General features: G+C 40.3%; 1 protein-coding gene across 1 annotated transcript in view; it reads left to right on the top strand.

Annotated features, from left to right (window-relative positions):
* Positions 1-19458, top strand: part of LOC140737062 (ubiquitin-conjugating enzyme E2 U-like) — a 73358-nt gene that overhangs the window by 18140 nt on the left and 35760 nt on the right. The window contains exons 3-5 of the mRNA XM_073063199.1: positions 4017-4098; positions 7871-7963; positions 9109-9206. Coding sequence (XP_072919300.1) covers positions 4017-4098; positions 7871-7963; positions 9109-9206 — 273 coding nt within the window. The remainder of the gene's footprint in view (positions 1-4016; positions 4099-7870; positions 7964-9108; positions 9207-19458) is intronic.

Here is a 19458-nt window from a genome sequence, read left to right as displayed (position 1 = left end):
ATCCTGTCCACCAAGGCCTTCTCATAGCCCCTTCTGGCTCTGTTAATTTCATTCTTAAACTCCTTCCTGCTAGCCTTATAATCTTCTAGATCTCTATCATTACTTAGTTTTTAAAATATTTTGTAAGTTCTTCTCCTTGACTAGATTTACAATAACCTATGTACACCACGGTTCCTGTAACTTACCATCGTTTCCTGTCTCATTGGAACATACCTATGCAGAATTCCACGCAAATATCCCCTGAACATTTGCCACATTTCTTCTGTATGTTTCCCTGAGAACATCTGTTTCCAATTTATGCTTCCAAGTTCCTGCCTGATAGCCTCATATTTCCCCTTACTCCAACTAAACACTTTCCTAACTTGTCTGTTCCTATCCCTCTCAAATGTTGTGGTAAAGGAGATAGAATTATGATCACTTTCTCCAAAATGCTCTCCTACTGAGAGATCTGACACCTGACCTGGTTCATTTCCCAATACCAGATCAAGTACAGCCTCTCTTCTTGTAGGCTTATCTACATATTCTGTCAAGAAACCTTCCTGAACACACCTAACACACCCCAGCTAAACCCCTCGTTCTAGGAAGATACCAATGGATATTTAGGAAATTAAAATCTCCCACCGGAACAACCCTGTTATTATTACACCTTTCCAGAATCTGTCTCCCTATCTGCTCCTCGATGTCCCTGTTACTTACTATTGGGTGGACTATAAAAAACACCCAGTAGAGTTATTGACCCCTTCCTGTTCCTAACTTCCACCTACAGAGACTCCATAGACAACCCCTCTATGGTTTCCGCCTTTTCTGCAGCCGTGATGTTATCTCTGATCAACAGTGCTATGCCACCACCTCTTTTGCCTCCCTCCCTGTCCTTTCTGAAACGTCTAAAGACAGGCACTCAAAGTAACCATTCCTGCCCCTGAGCCATCCAAGGCTCTGTAATGGCCGCACCAACATAGCTCCAAGTACTGATCCACGCTCTAAGCTCATCTGCTTTGTTCACAACACTCCTTGCATTGAAATAGACACATCTGAAATCATCGGTCTGAGTGCATCCCTTCTCTATCACCTGCCTATCCTCCCTCTCGCACTGTCTACAAGCTTCCTCTATTTGTGAGCTAATCTCCTCTTCCCCAGTCTCTTCAGTTTGGTTCCCACCCCCCCAGCAATTCTAGTTTAAACTCTCCCGGATAGATTTTGCAAACCTGCCCGCCAGGATATTGGTCCCCTTGGGATTCAAGTGCAACCTGTCCTTTTCGTACAGGTCACGCCTGCCCTAAAAGAGGTCCCAATGATCCAGAAATATAAATCCCTGCCCTCTGCTCCAATCCCTCAGCTATGCATTTATCCTCCACTTCATTCTGTTCCTATACTCACTGCCGCGTGGCACAGGCAGTAAACCCAAGATTACTACCTTTGAGGTCCTGTTTCTCAACTTCCTTCCTAACACCCTGTAGTCTGCTTTCAGGACCTCCTCCCTTTTCCTACCTATGTTGTTGGTTCCACTGTGTATCACGACCTCCGGCTATTATCCTTCCCACTTCAGGATATCGTGGACGTGATCAGAAACATCCCAGACCCTGGCACCTGGGAGGCAAACTGCCATCCATGTTTCTTTCCTGCGTCCACAGAATCACCTGTCTCACCCCCTAACTATCAAGTCCCCTATTATTACTGCCATCCTCTTCCTTTCTGTACCCTTCTGAGCCACAGGGCCAGACTCTATGCCAGAGGCACAGCCACTGTTGCTTCCCCCAGGTAGGCTGTCTCCCCCGTCCCCAACAGTACTCAAACAGGAGTACTTATTGTTAAGGGGTACTGCCACAGGGGTACTCTCTAGCATCTGACTCTTGTTCTTCCTTCTCCTGACTGTTACCCACTTATCTGTCGCACGAGGCCCTGGTGTGACTACCTGCCTATAGCTCCTATCTGTCACCTCCTCACTCTCCCTGACCAGATGAAGGTCATCAAGCTGCATCTCCAGTTCCCTAACACAGTCCCTAAGGAGCTGCAGCTTGACGCACCTGGCACAGATGTGGCCGTCCAGGAGGTTTGGAGTTTCCAGGACTTCCCACATCTGACACCAAGCACAGAACACCTGCCTCACACACACACACACACACACACACATTCTTCTTGTCTGTATTCTAAACAGGCAACTTACCTCGCCTCGACCTGTTATCACCAAAGCCCCGTTGAGCCAAAGCCTTCCTACTCTGTCTCTCTCTACTCCGTCGCCTGTTCCTCTGACACCTGCTCTATAAAGCTGTCTCCTTTTAAGCTCTTCTAGCTGTTCTACCTGGCTGACGTCCACACGCTTAGGCTCTGGCTCTTCCTCTTCCTCTTGAGAATATTCTGTAGCCACTCCGAGACTTCCTGGTCTCCAGCATGAGGAAAGCAACACAACATCCTGGCGTCTCTTTTTTGACCACAGAATCTCCGTCTATCCCCCTAACTATCAAGTCTCCTATCACTATCGCTCTGCCTGACTTTACCCTTCCCTGCTGAGCTTCAGAGCTGGTTACAGTGCAATTGGCCTGGCTTCCGCTTGTGACCTGATAGGTCATACTCCAGCAGTATCCAAAGGTGTATACATATTGTTAAGGGGAATGGTCACAGGGGAACCCTGAAGTGACTGCTCTCTCCCTTTACTTCAGGTGGTTACCCATCTGCACTCTGGGTGTTACCACCTCAGTGAAAGTTTCATATGTGAGGTTTTCTGGCTCCTGGATGATCCTGAGTATATTCAGTTCTTGCTCTCCTTCCATGACCTTGTCAAGAGCATTTCCTGCAGATGTAGTCATCAGGGAGACTGTTAGGTATCCCATAATCCCACATTTCACAGGAGGAACATTCCACCACCTGAACCATCCTGCCTACACTAAACTAAGGGATAAGAGAAAAAGCTTAAATATTCTTACATGTGTCTCCTCTATGAAATCTCTGTGTTTAGCACTCACTTAGGTCTCTTACTCAGCCTCTTCTCACCGAGTTTGTTATACTTTTGACTCCAACTTCTCAAGCCCAAGTTCCACAATGAAATCAAATGATAACAAATAATCAGCACCCTTAGCTTCTACCTGTTCTTGACAAAGCCTGTTAAGCCAAAGCTTGATCACTCTAATACTGGCCCACTCCAGCAATGGCTGCTCTGCTTACTCCTCCCTTCATTTTATTGGCTCAAGTAAAACTCACTCCCAAAGAGACTTATTCTTTTCAAATGGTTCCCACCCTGCAATGATATCACTCTGTCACTCGCTAATTCAAAAAAATGACTCACATCCAATAAGAATTATTCTTATTAAAAGGCTCCTGCCATGCAACAATGTCACTCTCTCACTCCTGGTGGTCACCCATCTACTCTCTGAAGCCTGCATTCAGGGTGTGACCACCTCGGTAAAAGTTCCATCTATGAGGTTTTATTTATGAAATTCTTGCCTGTAAATGATACTTATCACTTTGCTTGTAGCCATGTATGAGCAGGTGGTGGAGTTGCTGAAATATAGTGGTTTTCAAACTACTAACAGTTCCTCAGGAATAGGTTGAGTGCTTCACTCCTGATGTTAGACCTTAAGATTAACTTCATTCAGCTGCTGCTTTATTATAGACCTAAGGTTGTCATTGGGTTCCTGAGCATAAATGATCCATCTTCTCCTCCACCTAGGCACAAGGACGATTATTTTTTAACCTTTGTGTTGCTGAGGAAAGTGATCTCAGCTGAGATACATTGTATGGTTGACAGCTGTTCACCGATACCATATCTTATTGATTGTTCTTCTGAAACAAGGCAGATTAATAAATGCTGATGGATGATTTTATCTTTGAAGGCCTCATAACTGAACCAAAATATCCTCAGTTACCAACCACCCGAGTTTATCAGATGTTAATTGCATAGCGGAAACGGGCAATGGAAAGAAAACTGAGGATGGTTGTATGTTGGGGAATCTAAATAACTGAATATGTCTTTGTAAGCACACAAGCACTTTATTAATAAATTATAGTTTATACACCTTTAGGGCATTTCTGCATACCCAGTTAGAGAAGATCTACTAGAATGGGTGGCCACAGTGCAAGGATTGAAAGATTCTCTCTGGGAAGGTAAGCATAAAACTAAACTTCTTTCATTTATCATTTCTGAAAATGATTGTGTGGTACAGAGCAAACAAAAAGTTATGCTTCCTGCATCAGCAGAAGTTGTCAATTAATAATTTAAATGAAAAGACTAAACAAAGATCCTGGAGGTCTGTTTCAGATTTTCAGCTATTCTAGAATTACACTGCTTTTTTTTCTGTCAGCAGAGTTTTCTACTCTAATGAAACTGAGCAGATTAACATTTTCTGTTTCTTCTATTGTTCAAGATTTCATTTTGAGGCTAATTGGGTAGCAGTTGGAGTTGAAATTGTAAAGGAAGTTCCATTCTGTAGTAAACAATTTTAAGTATTAATTTAAGATTTTGATGTTTTAAGCTCAAAAATCATTATTTTTACCTCCATGTTTTTCTATTATTTTTCTCCCAAACCTTCAGTTCTGAGGTTCTTACTGCAGGGTAATTGCTTTAGGAATTTATGTGTATTTTCATCTACAACAGTGTTAACATAATTCTCCCAATCTTGATCATTCATCTCTCTTGCTCCTTCCCCTTTACACTTGTTTTTATTTTCCCTACACATGCACAATCTCTCTTTCACGCACGCGCGCGCACACACACACACACACACACACACACACACACACACACACACACACACACACACACACACACACACACACACACACACACACACACACACACACACACACACACACACACACACACACACACACACACACACACACACACTTTATCCATGTTCTCCTGGACCACTAAATTCTTGATGTGTATTTGCTGGGTTTGCATTGGCTGTTATTTCAAGTTCAAGTTTATTTCTATCTGATTGTACCTATATACAACCAAATGAAGCAACATTCCTCCAGACCACAGTACACCCACAATACATATATCACACACAGGACATAAAACATAATATTACAACAAATTAGTTAATAAAATATATTTCAAAATGCAGGTGAAGTGCATAGCACAGGTGACAGTAAACAGTTCACTGTTCTATTGATGAGACCTCAGTGGTGGCCTGTGAAAGAAACTGTTACCCAGGCTTGCAGTTCTAGTCCTGATGCTCCTGTACATCACTCCTGATGGTAGTGGGCCAAAGAAATTGTGGGATGGATGGTAGGGATCCTCAACAATGCTTTAGGTCCTTCAAAAACACACTCCTGCTAAATAAGGGGGAGGGAGACCCCGGTGATTATCTTGGCAGTTTTTGTTATCCTCTGTATAGTCTTGCAACTTCAGTATCACTCAATGATACAGACAGACAAGACACTTGTTGTTGTCAATGAGGCCAGCCACTGTTGTATCATCAACGAACTTGATGATGTGGTATGAGCTGGATTCAACGGTGCAGTCATGAATCAGCAGTCTGAACAGCAGTGGGCTGAGCACACAGTGCTGGGGTCAGCAGAGCTCATCGTGATGGAGCTTGAAATATTGCTGCTAACTTGGGCTGATTGGGTTTTGTCTGTAAAAAAAAAATACAAGATCCAGTTATAGAGGGGTGTGTTGAGTCCTAATGATGACAGTTTAGCCACCAGCCTCTGAGGCATGATCACGTTAAATTCCTGGCATATGAGACATCATTTTCTAGATGGGACAGGACAATGGTAAGGGACGAGGCTATGGCATTATCAATGGACTGGTTTGAGCAGTAGGTGAACTGGAAAGGGTCCAATGTAGCTGAAAGGTGGGATTTTATATGAACCATTACCAGCCACTCAAAGCACTTCATGATTATTAAGGTCAGTGTCACTGGGTGGTAATCATTTAGCCAGTTACCATCGTTCTCTTGAGCACTGGAATGAAGACAGTTGCCTTGAAGCCTACAGGGACTGTCAACTATTGCTAGAGATGTTAAAGATGTCCTCTAAGACCTCTGTTAGCTAGGCAGCATCCATTAAGACCTCTGTTAGCTAGGCTGCACAATCCTTTAGCACCTAACCAGGTCCTGATTTCTGTGCTTAGTGGGATAATAAACTTCAAGTCATCTTAGTGTGCTTCTGATACATCACTGAAATTGTCTGGTGGAGTTAAGGGTGGAGAGCAAGTCCACCCCAAGTGACACCTGAAAGTTGGATTAAAGAAAATACAATGTTAAAAATTGAGTCAAAGCTTGTAGCAGAAAAATAATACTGTAAGATTTTTTATGTGTTTCATGTCATATAGAGTAAATAATCACTGTCAGGTATAATAATAAAATAATTAAAAGCATGCTATTTTTCTCTTTTCTGGTGTTCTGAATTAATACTGACAGGAATAAGTTAGATAAATTCTTCTTTTATAAAAAATATTGAATTATTTAATAAAATATCAAAAGGAATACAGTCCAAGATGCTACTTTATTTTCTAATGAAGTTTAAATGAGTTTAAACCTTTCCCATTGATTCTGTCAATAAAGGGACCAACCAGTTGGAAAATCCTAAAATGTGGTATTGGCTGATCTCAGTGAGACAGCATCACATGTTTCAGCTCCTGATCATTGCTTATTAATCCCTGCTGGGATATGTACAAGCTGGTCAAGGGCAAGAATGGATTCAGTTGTGGTAATTTCCTCAGCTAAATAGTTTGAGAAATTCTTCTGTTGAAATGTAACATCACTTTGAATGTTAGAAAAAAACATATTAGTTGGAAAGAAATTGCACTTACAGAGTGACCAAAGTTCTTGCAGTAATATGACCCATCTGGGTCCCTTATATTAATCCTATGGCACAGATTGCCAGAACAGTAGATAAAGTCATGATCTATTAGTCATTTCTTCTTTGTCACGCCTTGAAGCTAAAAATGTCTTGCTTCCACTGCAGCTCTGGAGATTCTGAAGTATCCAGAATCCACATGTGTAGCATTTGGTGCTTGTGAGAAATTGATTGTGTTTGTTGAGATGTGCAGTTCTTCCACTGTTTGCACATATCCTCAGTAGTGCCATTGAGATTGCCTCCATTTGTATTCTCACTCTTAAGACACTATCACTAATCTAGGAGAATGTTAGTTTTTTGAGGTGACTTTAAGAATATCCTTGAAGTATTTTCATGCTCCTCGTGGAAATCTCTTATCTTAATGGAGCTTGGAGTATAATGCTTATTTAAACAACCTAGTGTTGTACATGATGATAATGATGATGTTGCTTACCTACTGACACTTGGCTTGCATGACTAAAGTCTCGAAGTAGGAGGTGCTGGCCTGGAAGAGAATGCTGGCATTGACTTGATATTGCTGCTATTGTATTACAAGTACATTGTGGAGATATCAAAGAATTCTCCAATGCTTTGGGGGATCTATTTCTTCCATCCTCAACTTTCCATTACATCCCCATTACCCCTTACCTGGTCTCCCCTCTCCTGCCTAGGTAGGAAAGTGGTTACTATAGAGGTTTCATGTTCTCAAGGGATCCAATGACATTTACCAATATTGGTCAACTTGAAATCCTCTGAGTTAACAGTACACCTATACTGTATTGAGCAACAGACTATCACATAACATTTATTGCCAAGGTACAGAGTCCATAGCTGTTATTTATGCTAAGAAACCTTCAGCACTAGTTCTGGAATGTGAGATCAGTGGTTCTGGGCCCAGTGTTGAAATGGGCCCTTTCAGTGAATAATACATCAAAACTCATGGTCTATCAAGTGTGGTGATCCCTTATACAAGCTCTGGAGAAATGGACAACCTACAGTTTAGTGTCTGATCTTAACCTTCAAACATCTGTGCTAATTGTACCAGAATTCCTTATTGATCAGAATATTTTTTTGCTTCATTAAGGTGCTTCCCTTCAACTCTCCTTGAAGTATACAGAGGAATACAAGTCAGTCCCTCCTACTATCACTTTCAATACAATTCCATTTCATCCCAATGGTAAGTATCTGAAAATATTCCTGTAAGAGCAAGGTATTGTCAGCAGTTTTCTCCAAATAACTCCACAAAGTTACTGAACAAATATACAGTCGGCCCTCCTTATCCACGGGTTCTGCATGCGCAGATTCAGCCAACCACGGATTGGGAAAACCCGGAAGTTGTCTCTCCAGCACTTGTTGTTTGAGCATGTACAGACTTTTTTCTTTTCATTATTCTCTAAACAATGCAGTATAACAACTATTTACATAGCATTTACATTGTATTAGGTATTATAAGTAATCTAGAGATGATTTAAAGTATACGGGAGGATGTGTGTAGGTTACCGCGGATCGGGATCGAAAAAAAACGCAAGTTCTCTTACTAAGTAAGTCAGAACAGATATATATGGTATTATTTAGCAACAATTAGTCAAACATTTGTCTTAGTATATATTTTACCTTTCTATGCATATAAAACACTTAAGAAACATATGTATTTCAATAATTAAACCACTGTGTTGCTTAGTAATAATTGTAACTTTCATCGGGGCAGGGCCTTTCTCACTTTATCCTTTAAAATTGTTCCAATCGTTGACCAACTGTAGCCTAACAGTTTTTCAATGACCGATGGTATTTCACCTCTTTCCAATCGCTTTATTACTATTTTCAATCATGATCATGATTACTTTCGTGAACAGAAACACTACGGATTCAGAGCTCAACCAGGTCCTAAAGTCCACCACACTGAGACGGGTTAAATAAGGGACTTGAGTTTTTTGGTATCCACGGGGGGTTCCGGAACCAATCCCCCGCGGATAAGGAGGGCCGACTGTATGTTTTGAGAATAGCATTGGAAATTGCAGAGATAGTTGAAGACTGAGGTATCATTGGGTAGAAGAAATGGAGGCTGGGAGGAGAAGGAAACATTGCTAGTGGAGACCAGAAGGCTTTTGTGGAGTGCAACTGTTCAGCAATGTGTGATTTCATCAATAACAGTGAACCACATATTTGAGTTCAAGTACTTTTAGTGAAGCGCATAAGTATGTAAATAAGCCAATGGGAAAAATTGATAAAGTTGTCATATAACCTGTTCATGCATTGTGATTTCTTAATTTTCTAATGATTTATGTAAAAATCAGTTATTGTACTCATTTCTTTGTCTCCTAGTTGATGCAATCACAGGCAAGCCATGTGTCTACTTTCTGGATAATCCCATGAAAGGGGATGAACATTACTCCTTGACAACCATACTTCTTACCATTCAGGTAGGAGTGTATTTAAATGAAATCTCACTCACTGTTAACTCAGTTATTGAACTGTAAGCATGAAACTGAGTCATACTAACCAGATAGGATTCAGCATCTGTTACTTTTCTATATAGGTACCAGCCAGGAACACAGCTAGCCTCAGTATTAGAAACCCTATATCCTCCTCAATAACACATGCAAAATGCTAGAGGAGCTCAGCAGGTCAGGCAGCATTTATGAAAAGGAATAAACAGTTGATGTTTTGAGCCAATACTGTTCATCAGGTGGGATGAAATTTATTGTTAGGATACAGTCCCAAAATATTACTAGCATAAGTCCCTGAGTGGCATGGCCTGAAGATTGATGGTGCATACGATGTTGTGATGGAGTTATGCAAGAACAAGCATGCAGCAGTTCCTCTTCTCCCACAACCTCAAACAAAGGTTTTCCAGGGAGCAAACACTAGAGAGCAACACTGACAGGAGGGCCAGCCCCAACTCACCACGGATTCAAGTGTGCCTGGTGTGCCTCCATTCTCTCTGGCACCTCCTCCCCTGGGGTGGTTGTAACATAGAAACATAGAAAATAGGTGCAGGAGTAGGCCATTTGGCCCTTCGGGCCTGCACCACCATTTAGTATGATCATGGCTGATCATCCAACTCAGAACCCTGTACCTGCTTTCTCTCCATACCCCCAATCCCTATAGCCACAAGGGCCATATCTAACTTCCTCTTAAATATAGCCAATGAACTGGCCTCAACTGTTTCCTGTGGCAGAGAATTCCACAGATTCACCACTCTCTGAAGAAGTTTTTCCTCATCTCAGTCCTAAAAGGCTTCCCCTTTATCCTTAAACTGTGACCCCTCGTTCTGGACTTCCCCAACATCGGAAACAATCTTCCTGCATGCGACATCAGGGCATGAGGGCCTGGTCTACACAACAACCACCCCACCATCAGTCTCTCCAGTGAACAGCACTTGCAGTACTTTGTATTACCTACGTCTATCAGAGTCTTGCATTGACAAGAAAAGCATTTAAGACCAGCATTTACATCTTTTGTTGGACCCAGAAAGTTATTTGCAAAGCAGTGGTCCTAGTACTGACTCTTGGGGAATAGCATCCTCCAATCTAACAAGTAGTCATTCTATGACATACTGCTTTCTGTCTTAAGCTATTTTTTCCACAATTCTTACATTAACCCTTCTTTCATGAGCCACAGTTTTATTGAACAGTCATTTATAAACTTCCCCAAAGACCATAAAAGCAGCATAAAATCAATCTTCTCTGTTGACTCATCCAAAAATTCTACTAATTAGTCAAATATGATCTGCTTTAGATAAATTTGTACCAACTTTCCTCCAGTAACCCAAATATCTGCAGGTACTTGATAACTTTTATTCCCTGATTATTGTTTCTGTAACATTCCCACTGCCAGTGTTAAGCTAACTAGCCTATAGTTACAACATGTACTCTCAAACAAAGGTGTCACATTTCCCACTTCCCAATCCTCTGGCACTTTGCCTGTATCTGTGGAGATCTTTATGATTATACTAAGACCTTCAAATATTCTGACCTCTTCCTAAACTGTGATTCAAGCCATTTTCAACGAGGCAGTGTTTCCACTGTAAAATAGACTGACCATTACCGTACATCCTAGCTATATTTTTACCTCATCTATTTCTTCTATCACCTCTACCTCCTCTTACTTGGTTAACACCAATACAAATTACTCATTAATATTCTAGCCTTATCCTGCACCTCTGTGTATATTAGTTTTCCCAAATGTACCTCACCCCATTCTTTACTATCCTCTTGTTTGTTCCCTGACACTGGAACATCTTTTGATTCCTTTTTGTTTTAACTACCATTCTATTTGCATATTCTCTTTGTCTCCATTAAATGATATTCACTTCTCCTTTCACTTGAGGTGTTAACCTGACATACATAACATGTCTTTTTCTGACCAAACCCACCTACCTTCCCCAGTCAGTCCATAGAACTCGATTTCCTTCTTCGTATCCATGTGTATTTAGTTCTCACCATTTTAATATTATGTTTCTATTATTGCTACATCACATTCCTGTAAGGCTATTTGTGCTTGTACTCACCAAACTTATTCACCAGATTGTGTATTTACATACATGCACTCTAAGCCTACAGTCCTTCATAGCCTGCTGTTAGCTAAATGGCACTGCCTCATATTTAGTACTGTCCCACACTCATCTCCTTATTACCTTTTTTTCTATATACCACCCCCATTGCCAATTTAGACTAAATCTATATTTACACCTGTGAACCTGAGGACATTGGTCCCAGTATTATTGAGGTACAAACTGTCTTTTTGAGTGTCTACTTCCTGACCAAAACTGGTCCCAGTGATTGAAAAATCTGAAACTCTGTCTCCTGCCCCAAGTTTTAAGCCATGCACTGATTTCCCTTATCTTCCTTTTTCTTTTCTTTTTTGGCATAGCACTGGTAAGTATTCCTAAATAGCTACTACCTTTGCGGTACAGTACTTTTTTAGCTTCCTCCCAACTCCAGCAAGCCTGACCAAAGGATTTCAAAGTTCAAAGTAAATTTATTATCAAAGTGCATATATGTCTCTGTATACAACTCTGAGATTACTCAGTTAATCCATAGAATAATAACTATAACAGAATCAATGAAAGGTTCCGATGAAGTGTCTCAGCCTGAAACATCGCCTGTTTACTCTTTTCCATAGATGCTGCCTGCCCTGCTGAGTTCCTTTTTTTTATTAGTTTTTTTCTACATTTTCTACATAGCTACAAATAAAAAAAACCCAAATCAAAATGAACATTGATACAGTGCAAAAATAAACATACAATAATATAATACAAAGAAAGATAATTGAGAAAGCACCCAAATTGAAGACATGTAAAATTAGTATCCTCCCCAAGCCCCGCAACAAAAAAAACTCCAGACCAACCACAACACAATATAGAGAATATAAATCAGGACAATCAAACCCCCAAAACTGTAAATACACTTAGCAACAGAAGATATTAATGCCTACTACCAACAAAAAAAGGAGCTGAAAGCAAGGGACCGAAAAAAAACCCTAGTCAAGAGGAAGGTTATGAAAGTACTCAATAAAAGGTCCCCAGACCTTATGGAACTTTAAATCCGAATTAAGAACTGAATAATGAATTTTTTCAAGGTCTAAGCAGGCCATAATATCGTTAAGCCATTGAGCATGCGTGGGCGGGGCAACATCTCTCCATCTAAGGAGGATTAAACGTCTAGCCAGGAGAGAGACAAAAGATAATATTCGACACTTAGTCGAATTCAGACGTAAATCTGTCTCACCCCAGAAACCGAACAAAGCAATTAAAGGGTTAGGTTCTAGGTGGTGATTCAGAATATGCGATAACGTTATGAAGACATCTTTCCAAAATTTCTCCAAGCTAGGACAAAGCCAGTACATATGAGTGAGAGAGGCCTCGCCCCTTTTGCATTTATCACAAAGCGGACTAATGTTAGGGTAAAATCAAGATAATTTAGATTTAGACATATGGGCTCTATGAACAATCTTAAGCTGTAAAAGGCAATGGCGAGCACAAAGAGAGGTTGAATTAACCGATTTGAGAATCGAGTCCCAAGTCTCATCAGATAAGGAGGTATTTAAATCATGCTCCCATGCCATTTTAATTTTATCCACAGGGGCACATCGTAAGGCTGCTAATTTATCACAAATAAATGATATTAAATCTTTACCTAGTGGATTAATAGAAAGAAATAAGTCCATAACATTTTTCTCAGGCATTTCAGGGAAGTTAGGAATTAAAGGAGTAATAAAGTGTCTAATTTGGAGATATCTAAAAAAATGAGCATTGGGCAGATTGAACTTAGCAGAGAGCTGTTGAAAAGAAGTGAAGCGATTATCAATAAAAAGATCTTCAAAATGTCTAATGCCCTTCCTATACCAATCATGGAATGCTGAGTCATACATAGTAGGTAAAAAAAGGTGATTATGTAAGATAGGGCTAGAAAAGGAAAAACCATGGAAACCATAAAATTTCCTAAACTGAGCCCATATACTCAGAGTGTGTCTAACAAAAGGATTAACTATTAATCTGGACAAACTACTAGGGAGTACAGAGCCGAGAAGTGCAGAGATAGATAATTCTTTAGTGGAGCTCAACTCCATTGCCACCCAATTAGGGCACTCGGGTTGGCCATGAAAAAAAGACCAAAAGGTAGCACAACGTATATTGGCTGCCCAATAATATAAACGAAAGTTAGGTAAAGCCATGCCACCCTCCCTTTTAGATTTTTGGAGATAACCTTTATTAATTCTAGAGCGCTTATTCTTCCACAGATATGACAAAATAATAGAGTCTAAGGAATCAAAAAAAGATTTAGGAATAAAAATTGGGATTGATTGAAATAAATATAAAAGTTTAGGGAGAACATACATTTTAACAACATTAATACGACCTACCAAAGACATAGAAAGAGGTGACCATTGTAACAGACTCTGTTTAATAGTATATGAAAGATTGGCAAAATTTTCACGAAAGAGATCTTTAAACTTCCTTGTGACTGTAATCCCAAGATAAGTAAATTGGTTATGAACTACTTTAAAAGGGAGATCACGAAATGTTAATTCTTGTGCTTCTTTATTAATTGGGAAAAGTTTGCTCTTATGTAAATTAAGTTTATATCCAGAGAGCTGGCTAAACTGGTCAAGAAGTGAAAACATTGGAGGTAAGGATGTAGACAGATTTGAAAGAAAAAGTAATAAGTCATCGGCATAAAGAGAAACTTTATGCTCAACACCCCCTCTCCAAATCCCGGTCAGTTCAGGACAATTTCGAAATGCTATCGCCAAGGGTTCTATAGCCAAATCAAAGAGAAAGGGACTTAAAGGGCATCCCTGACAGGTGCCACGTTTGAGGTTAAATAACTGGGATTGCTGAAAATTAGTTAAAACGGAGGCAGTAGGACACAAATACAGCAATTTGATCCAAGAGATAAAACTTTGACCTAAGTCAAATTTTTCTAAAACTGCAAAAAGGTAGTTCCACTCTATATGATCAAATGCTTTCTCCGCATCGAAGGAAATAACACATTCAGGAATCCCAGTTGGAGGTGAATATAAAATGTTAAATAAGCATCGCATGTTAAAAAAAGGGAGACGGTTTTTGATAAAACCAGTTTGATCATCGGAAATAATAGAGGGAATAATAATTTCTAATCTATAAGCCAAGGCTTTGGCCAAGATTTTAACATCAACATTAAGCAAAGAAATAGGCCTATACGAGGAACACTCTGTTGGGTCTTTACCCTTTTTTAATAAAAGAATAATAGATGCCTCATTAAAGGAGGGTGGCAATTGGCCACACCTAGACGAGTCAGATAATACTGAGAGTAACTGAGGAGAGAGAAGTGAAGAGAATGATTTATAAAATTCTACGGGGAACCCATCAGGTCCAGGAGATTTCCCTGAAGACAATGCAGAAATTGCAAAAGATATTTCTTCTGATGATATAGGCGCATTACGTTTGGCTTTAAAATCAGATGAAAGCGAAGGAATATTCAGATTATTTTAAAAAATGGTCAACAGAGATATTGTCATTCAAAGATTCAGAGGAATAAAGTCGAGAGTAGAAATTTTTAAATGCGTCATTGATTTCTAGGTGATCCGATGTAAGGTCACCATTCTCCTTCCGGATCTTTGTAATATGTTGTTTGGCTTTGGAACACCTCAACTGATTGGCTAGAAATTTACCAGATTTGTCGCCATGGATATAAAAGCGACTCTTACTTTCAAGAAGTTGGCGTTCGACAGGTTGAGTAGACAGGAGGTTAAATTTAGCTTGACGTTCTACACGCTTCTTGTATAGTTCAGGGTTCTTAGTTTGAGCATACAGTTGATCCAAATCTTTAATCTGATTAATGAGGTCTAATCGATCTGCACAGGACTTTCTATTAAGATTTGCTGTATAGGAGATTATTTGGCCCCTCAAATATGCTTTCATGGCATCCCAGACAATCTGGGATGACACTTCAGGTGATGTATTGGTGTTAAAATAGAAGGTTATCTGATCCTTAATAAATTTTAGAAAATCATCATCCGATAATAAAGTCGAATCAAACCGCCAGTGTTTATTCCTCTGAGGGAGACCAGGAAAATTTAAAGACAGAGTAATTGGGGCATGGTCAGAAATCAGTATACTCTGATAATCACAAGAATAGACAAATGGAATGAGTTGATTATCGAGTAAGAAGTCGTCAATTCTGGTGAAGGTATGGTGAACATGTGAGAAACAAGAATAATCTCTCTCAGTAGGATGAAGGAAACGCCATATATCAGAAATACCATAATTAGAGAGAAACCATTGAATAGCTAAGGCAGATTTAGTAGGTGGTCTAGTAACAGAGGACGATCGATCCAAATTAGGATCTAACCAACAATTGAAGTCACCACCCAGTATAAGAGAGTATGAGTTTAAGTCTGGTAGTGAGGAGAAAAAACGTTCAAAAAAATTAACATCATCAAAATTGGGGGCATACAGGTTTGCTAGTACAACTTTAGTATTATATAGTTTACCAGAAACAATAATAAAACGGCCATTTGTATCAGATATCTTATTATGGAGTTCAAAAGGAATATTTGAATTAATAAGGATGGAGACCTCCCTAGCTTTGGCGGCAAAGGATGAATGAAAATGCTGACCCGCCCGCTTTGACAAAAGCCGGGAGTTATCAAAACAACGAATATGAGTTTCTTGAAGGAAAGCAACATCAGCTTTGAGATGTTTAACATGTGAGAAGACCTTCCTTCTTTTAACAGGGTGATTCAGTCCCTTTACATTCCAGCTCACAAATTTAAGTGTATTAACCATTATCAATTGTTAGTGCGTAGAAGGCAGCAGGCATATAAAAAGTCAAGCAGTACAATAACAGTCTGGGAGCAAAAATGTAAACATAGATTCGTAGAATCAAAACAGAAACATGTCCTGATTAACACAGGAAAGCAAAGGAAACAGTGAGTAGTGTTGGAACTGGAGAATCCGCCCCACCCTCGCAACCCAAAACTAGACGGCTACCAAAAAAAGCAGCTAGCTCTACCAAAAAAATTAACCTAAGTATGACTTCCAGTTCTGTGTCGTTAACAGCAGTTCCATATAAATACTACAGCAAATGGTAGCTAGTTTATGCACTAGAAAACATAATTACAAATAGGAACAACTTCAACAGAAGTATAAGACTTAATACAAAGAAAATCAAAAGAAAACCAAAACTAACCTACCCGTGAAAAATTATAGAAGATTAAAAGAAAAAAAAGGGGAGGGAGAAAAGGGGGAAATTGTAGATTCGAAGAGAGTACTTATCAACTATTTACAGAAAAAAAAGGAGCAAAACTTAAACTATGAATCAACCAATAGGGAGGCCTTCAATAAAAACTCCAAACCTCCAAAACAAGTTAAAGTCGCTTGTAGATCTCTATAGATAAAGTTACACAAGAATAAAATGGATTACACACGTACAATCTAAACGTCCGCAGGGGAACATTAAACTCGGATTATCTATTTAGAAAAAACGCACCAAGTCCAGGGAGAGATTGTCTACAGCCCTTAGAATTTCAATAAATAATGTCTGAATTATTCAAGAAAAGTCTGAGTCCGGAAAAAAATAGCTTTACTACGAGAAGTACTTATCCACCATTTTAGAAGGTCAGACCGGGTTCCTAATGAGACGGGCTGGCCGGAAGACTTCCAACAAATGCCTCAGCATCCTTCACTGATTTAAACCACTTATATTCTCCAGTAGTAAGCGTAATTCGCAGGTCAGCTGGATTACGAAGGGAGGGTCTGAAACCACGATCAAAAAGCACTTTCATTACACCTTTAAACTCAACACGCATCTTCAGAACCTGGGGGGCAAAATCCTCCACAAAACGAATGACTGTATTTTGAAACGCAAAAGTACCTCTGCAGCGTGCCTCCATAATCAAACGGTTTTTCACCTGGTATTGATGAAAGCACAAAATTACCAGCCGTGGGCGGGAACCCAGAGTTGCACAGGGAATGTAGATCCTGTGTGCCCTTTCAAGCTCAGGTGGAGTCGGAAGAAATTCTTTCCCAAAAATCTCACAGAGAAAATCGGAAAAAAATTCCATGGGAGAGCCCTGTTCGGTGGCCTCTGGCAAACCAAGAATTCGTAGATTACAACGTCTGCTATGGTTTTCAAGATCCACTATTTTGGAAAAAAGTTTACAATTCTTCTCCTCTAGGCTGGAGCATAGAGTCTCGAGATAAAGAACACGGCGTTTTAAATCTTCAGAAGTTGAGTCGATGCGAGATAAATGTTCAGCATGTTCGTCCACTCTAGCATTGATCCGATCCAATTTGGCATCCAGCTGGTTGAAATAAGTTCTAAATTCCTTTAAAATATCTTGTCGATGCTGTTCCAACGCAGCGAGAATGTCAACCGGCAAAGTCGTAGAAATTTCTTTTTTCCCGGTTTTAGCACTTTTGTTAGACATTATAAGATAGATGTGTTCGCAGGCAAGTGAAAGAAACCCAATAAAATACCTAACTAAGGTTTAAGAATGGAGACATGTAGTGCAAAGATAGGAAGAATGACAGAGCAAAAGTTCGAAGCCACTAAGCAGTCGCCATCTTACCGGAAGTCCCCCCTGCTGAGTTCCTTTAGCATTTTGTGTGTGTTGCTTGGATTTCCAGCATCTGCAGATTTTCTCTTGTTTGTGAAAGACTGCACCAATTTGGGCATTTAACCAGTGTACCAATGACAAAAACCTATGCAAATACTAAGAGAAAGAAATAATAATAATAAATAAGCAATAAATTTCAAGAACATGAGATAGTGAGTCCATAGGTTGTGGAAACAGTTCATTGATCGGGCAAGTGAAGTTAAGTGAAGTTATCCCCTTTGGTTCAAGAGCCTGATGGTTGAGGGGTATTAACTCCTTGAACCTGGTGGTATGAGTCCTGAGGCTCCTGTACCTTCTTCCTGATGGCAGCAATGAGAAGAGAGCATGTCCTGGTTGATGGATGGTCTTTTCCTGCAACAGTATTTCATATAGACGTTGTCATTGGTTGGGAGGGCTTTACTGTGATCGACTGGGTCAGTATCCATTACTTTTTGTAGGTCTTTTCGTTCAAGGGCATTGGTGTTTCCATACCAGGCTGTGATGCAGCCAGTCAATATACTCTCCACTGCACATCAATAGGAGCTTTTGAAAGTTTTAGATGTCATGCTGAATCTTCGCAACCTCCTAAGGAAGTAGAGACATTGCTGTGCTTTCTTCATAATTGCACTTATGTATATATACTCTTGTATGTCATTAGTATAAAAGTCTGTCTCATGTCCAGGACTTGCAGAGTATTCCATACACTCTGTGATGTCTTTTACCCTGACACCAAGCAGGATTCCGAATTATTTAAAAACGCAAACACGAGGAAATCTGCAGGTGTTGGAAATTCAAGCAACACACACAAAATGCTGGTGGTATGCAGCAGGCCAGGCAGCATCTATAGGAAGAAGCACTGTTGACATTTCGGGCCGAGACCCTTTGTCAGGACTAACTGAAAGAAAAGATAGTAAGAGATTTGAAAGCAGGAGGGGGAGGGGGAAATCCGAAATGATAGGAGAAGACAGGAGGGGGTGGGGTGAGGCTAAGAGCTGGAAAGGTGATTGGCAAAAGGGATACAGAGCTGGAGAAGGGGGAGGATCATGGGACGGGAGGCCTAGGGAGAAAGAAAGGGGGAGGGGAGCACCAGAAGGAGATGGAGAACAGGCAAAGAGTGATGGGCAGAGAGAAAAAGGGAGGGGGGAAATAAATAAATCAGGGATAGGGTAAGAAGCGGAGGAGGGGCATTAACAGAAGTTAGAGAAATCAATGTTCATGCCATCAGGTTGGAGGCTACCCAGATGAAATATAAGGTGTTGTTCCTCCAACCTGAGTGTGGCTTCATCTTGACAGTAGAGGAGACCATGGATAGACAGATCAGAATGGGAATGGGACGTGGAATTAAAATGTGTGGCCACCAGCAGATCCTGCTTTCTCTGGCAGGCAGACCATAGGTGTTCAGCGAAACCTCTGTCCGCCAAAAGAAAGCAGAATCTCCCAGTGGCCACACATTTTAATTCCACATCCCATTCCCATTCTGATCTGTCTATCCATGGCCTCCTCTACCGTCAAGATGAAGCCACACTCAGGTTGGAGGAACAACACCTTATATACCAGCTGGGTAGCCTCCAACCTGATGGCATGAACATT

This window comes from Hemitrygon akajei, chromosome 12, assembly GCF_048418815.1.
Source record: "Hemitrygon akajei chromosome 12, sHemAka1.3, whole genome shotgun sequence".
NCBI lineage: Eukaryota > Metazoa > Chordata > Chondrichthyes > Myliobatiformes > Dasyatidae > Hemitrygon > Hemitrygon akajei.
This window is presented reverse-complemented; position numbering and strand designations above follow the sequence as displayed.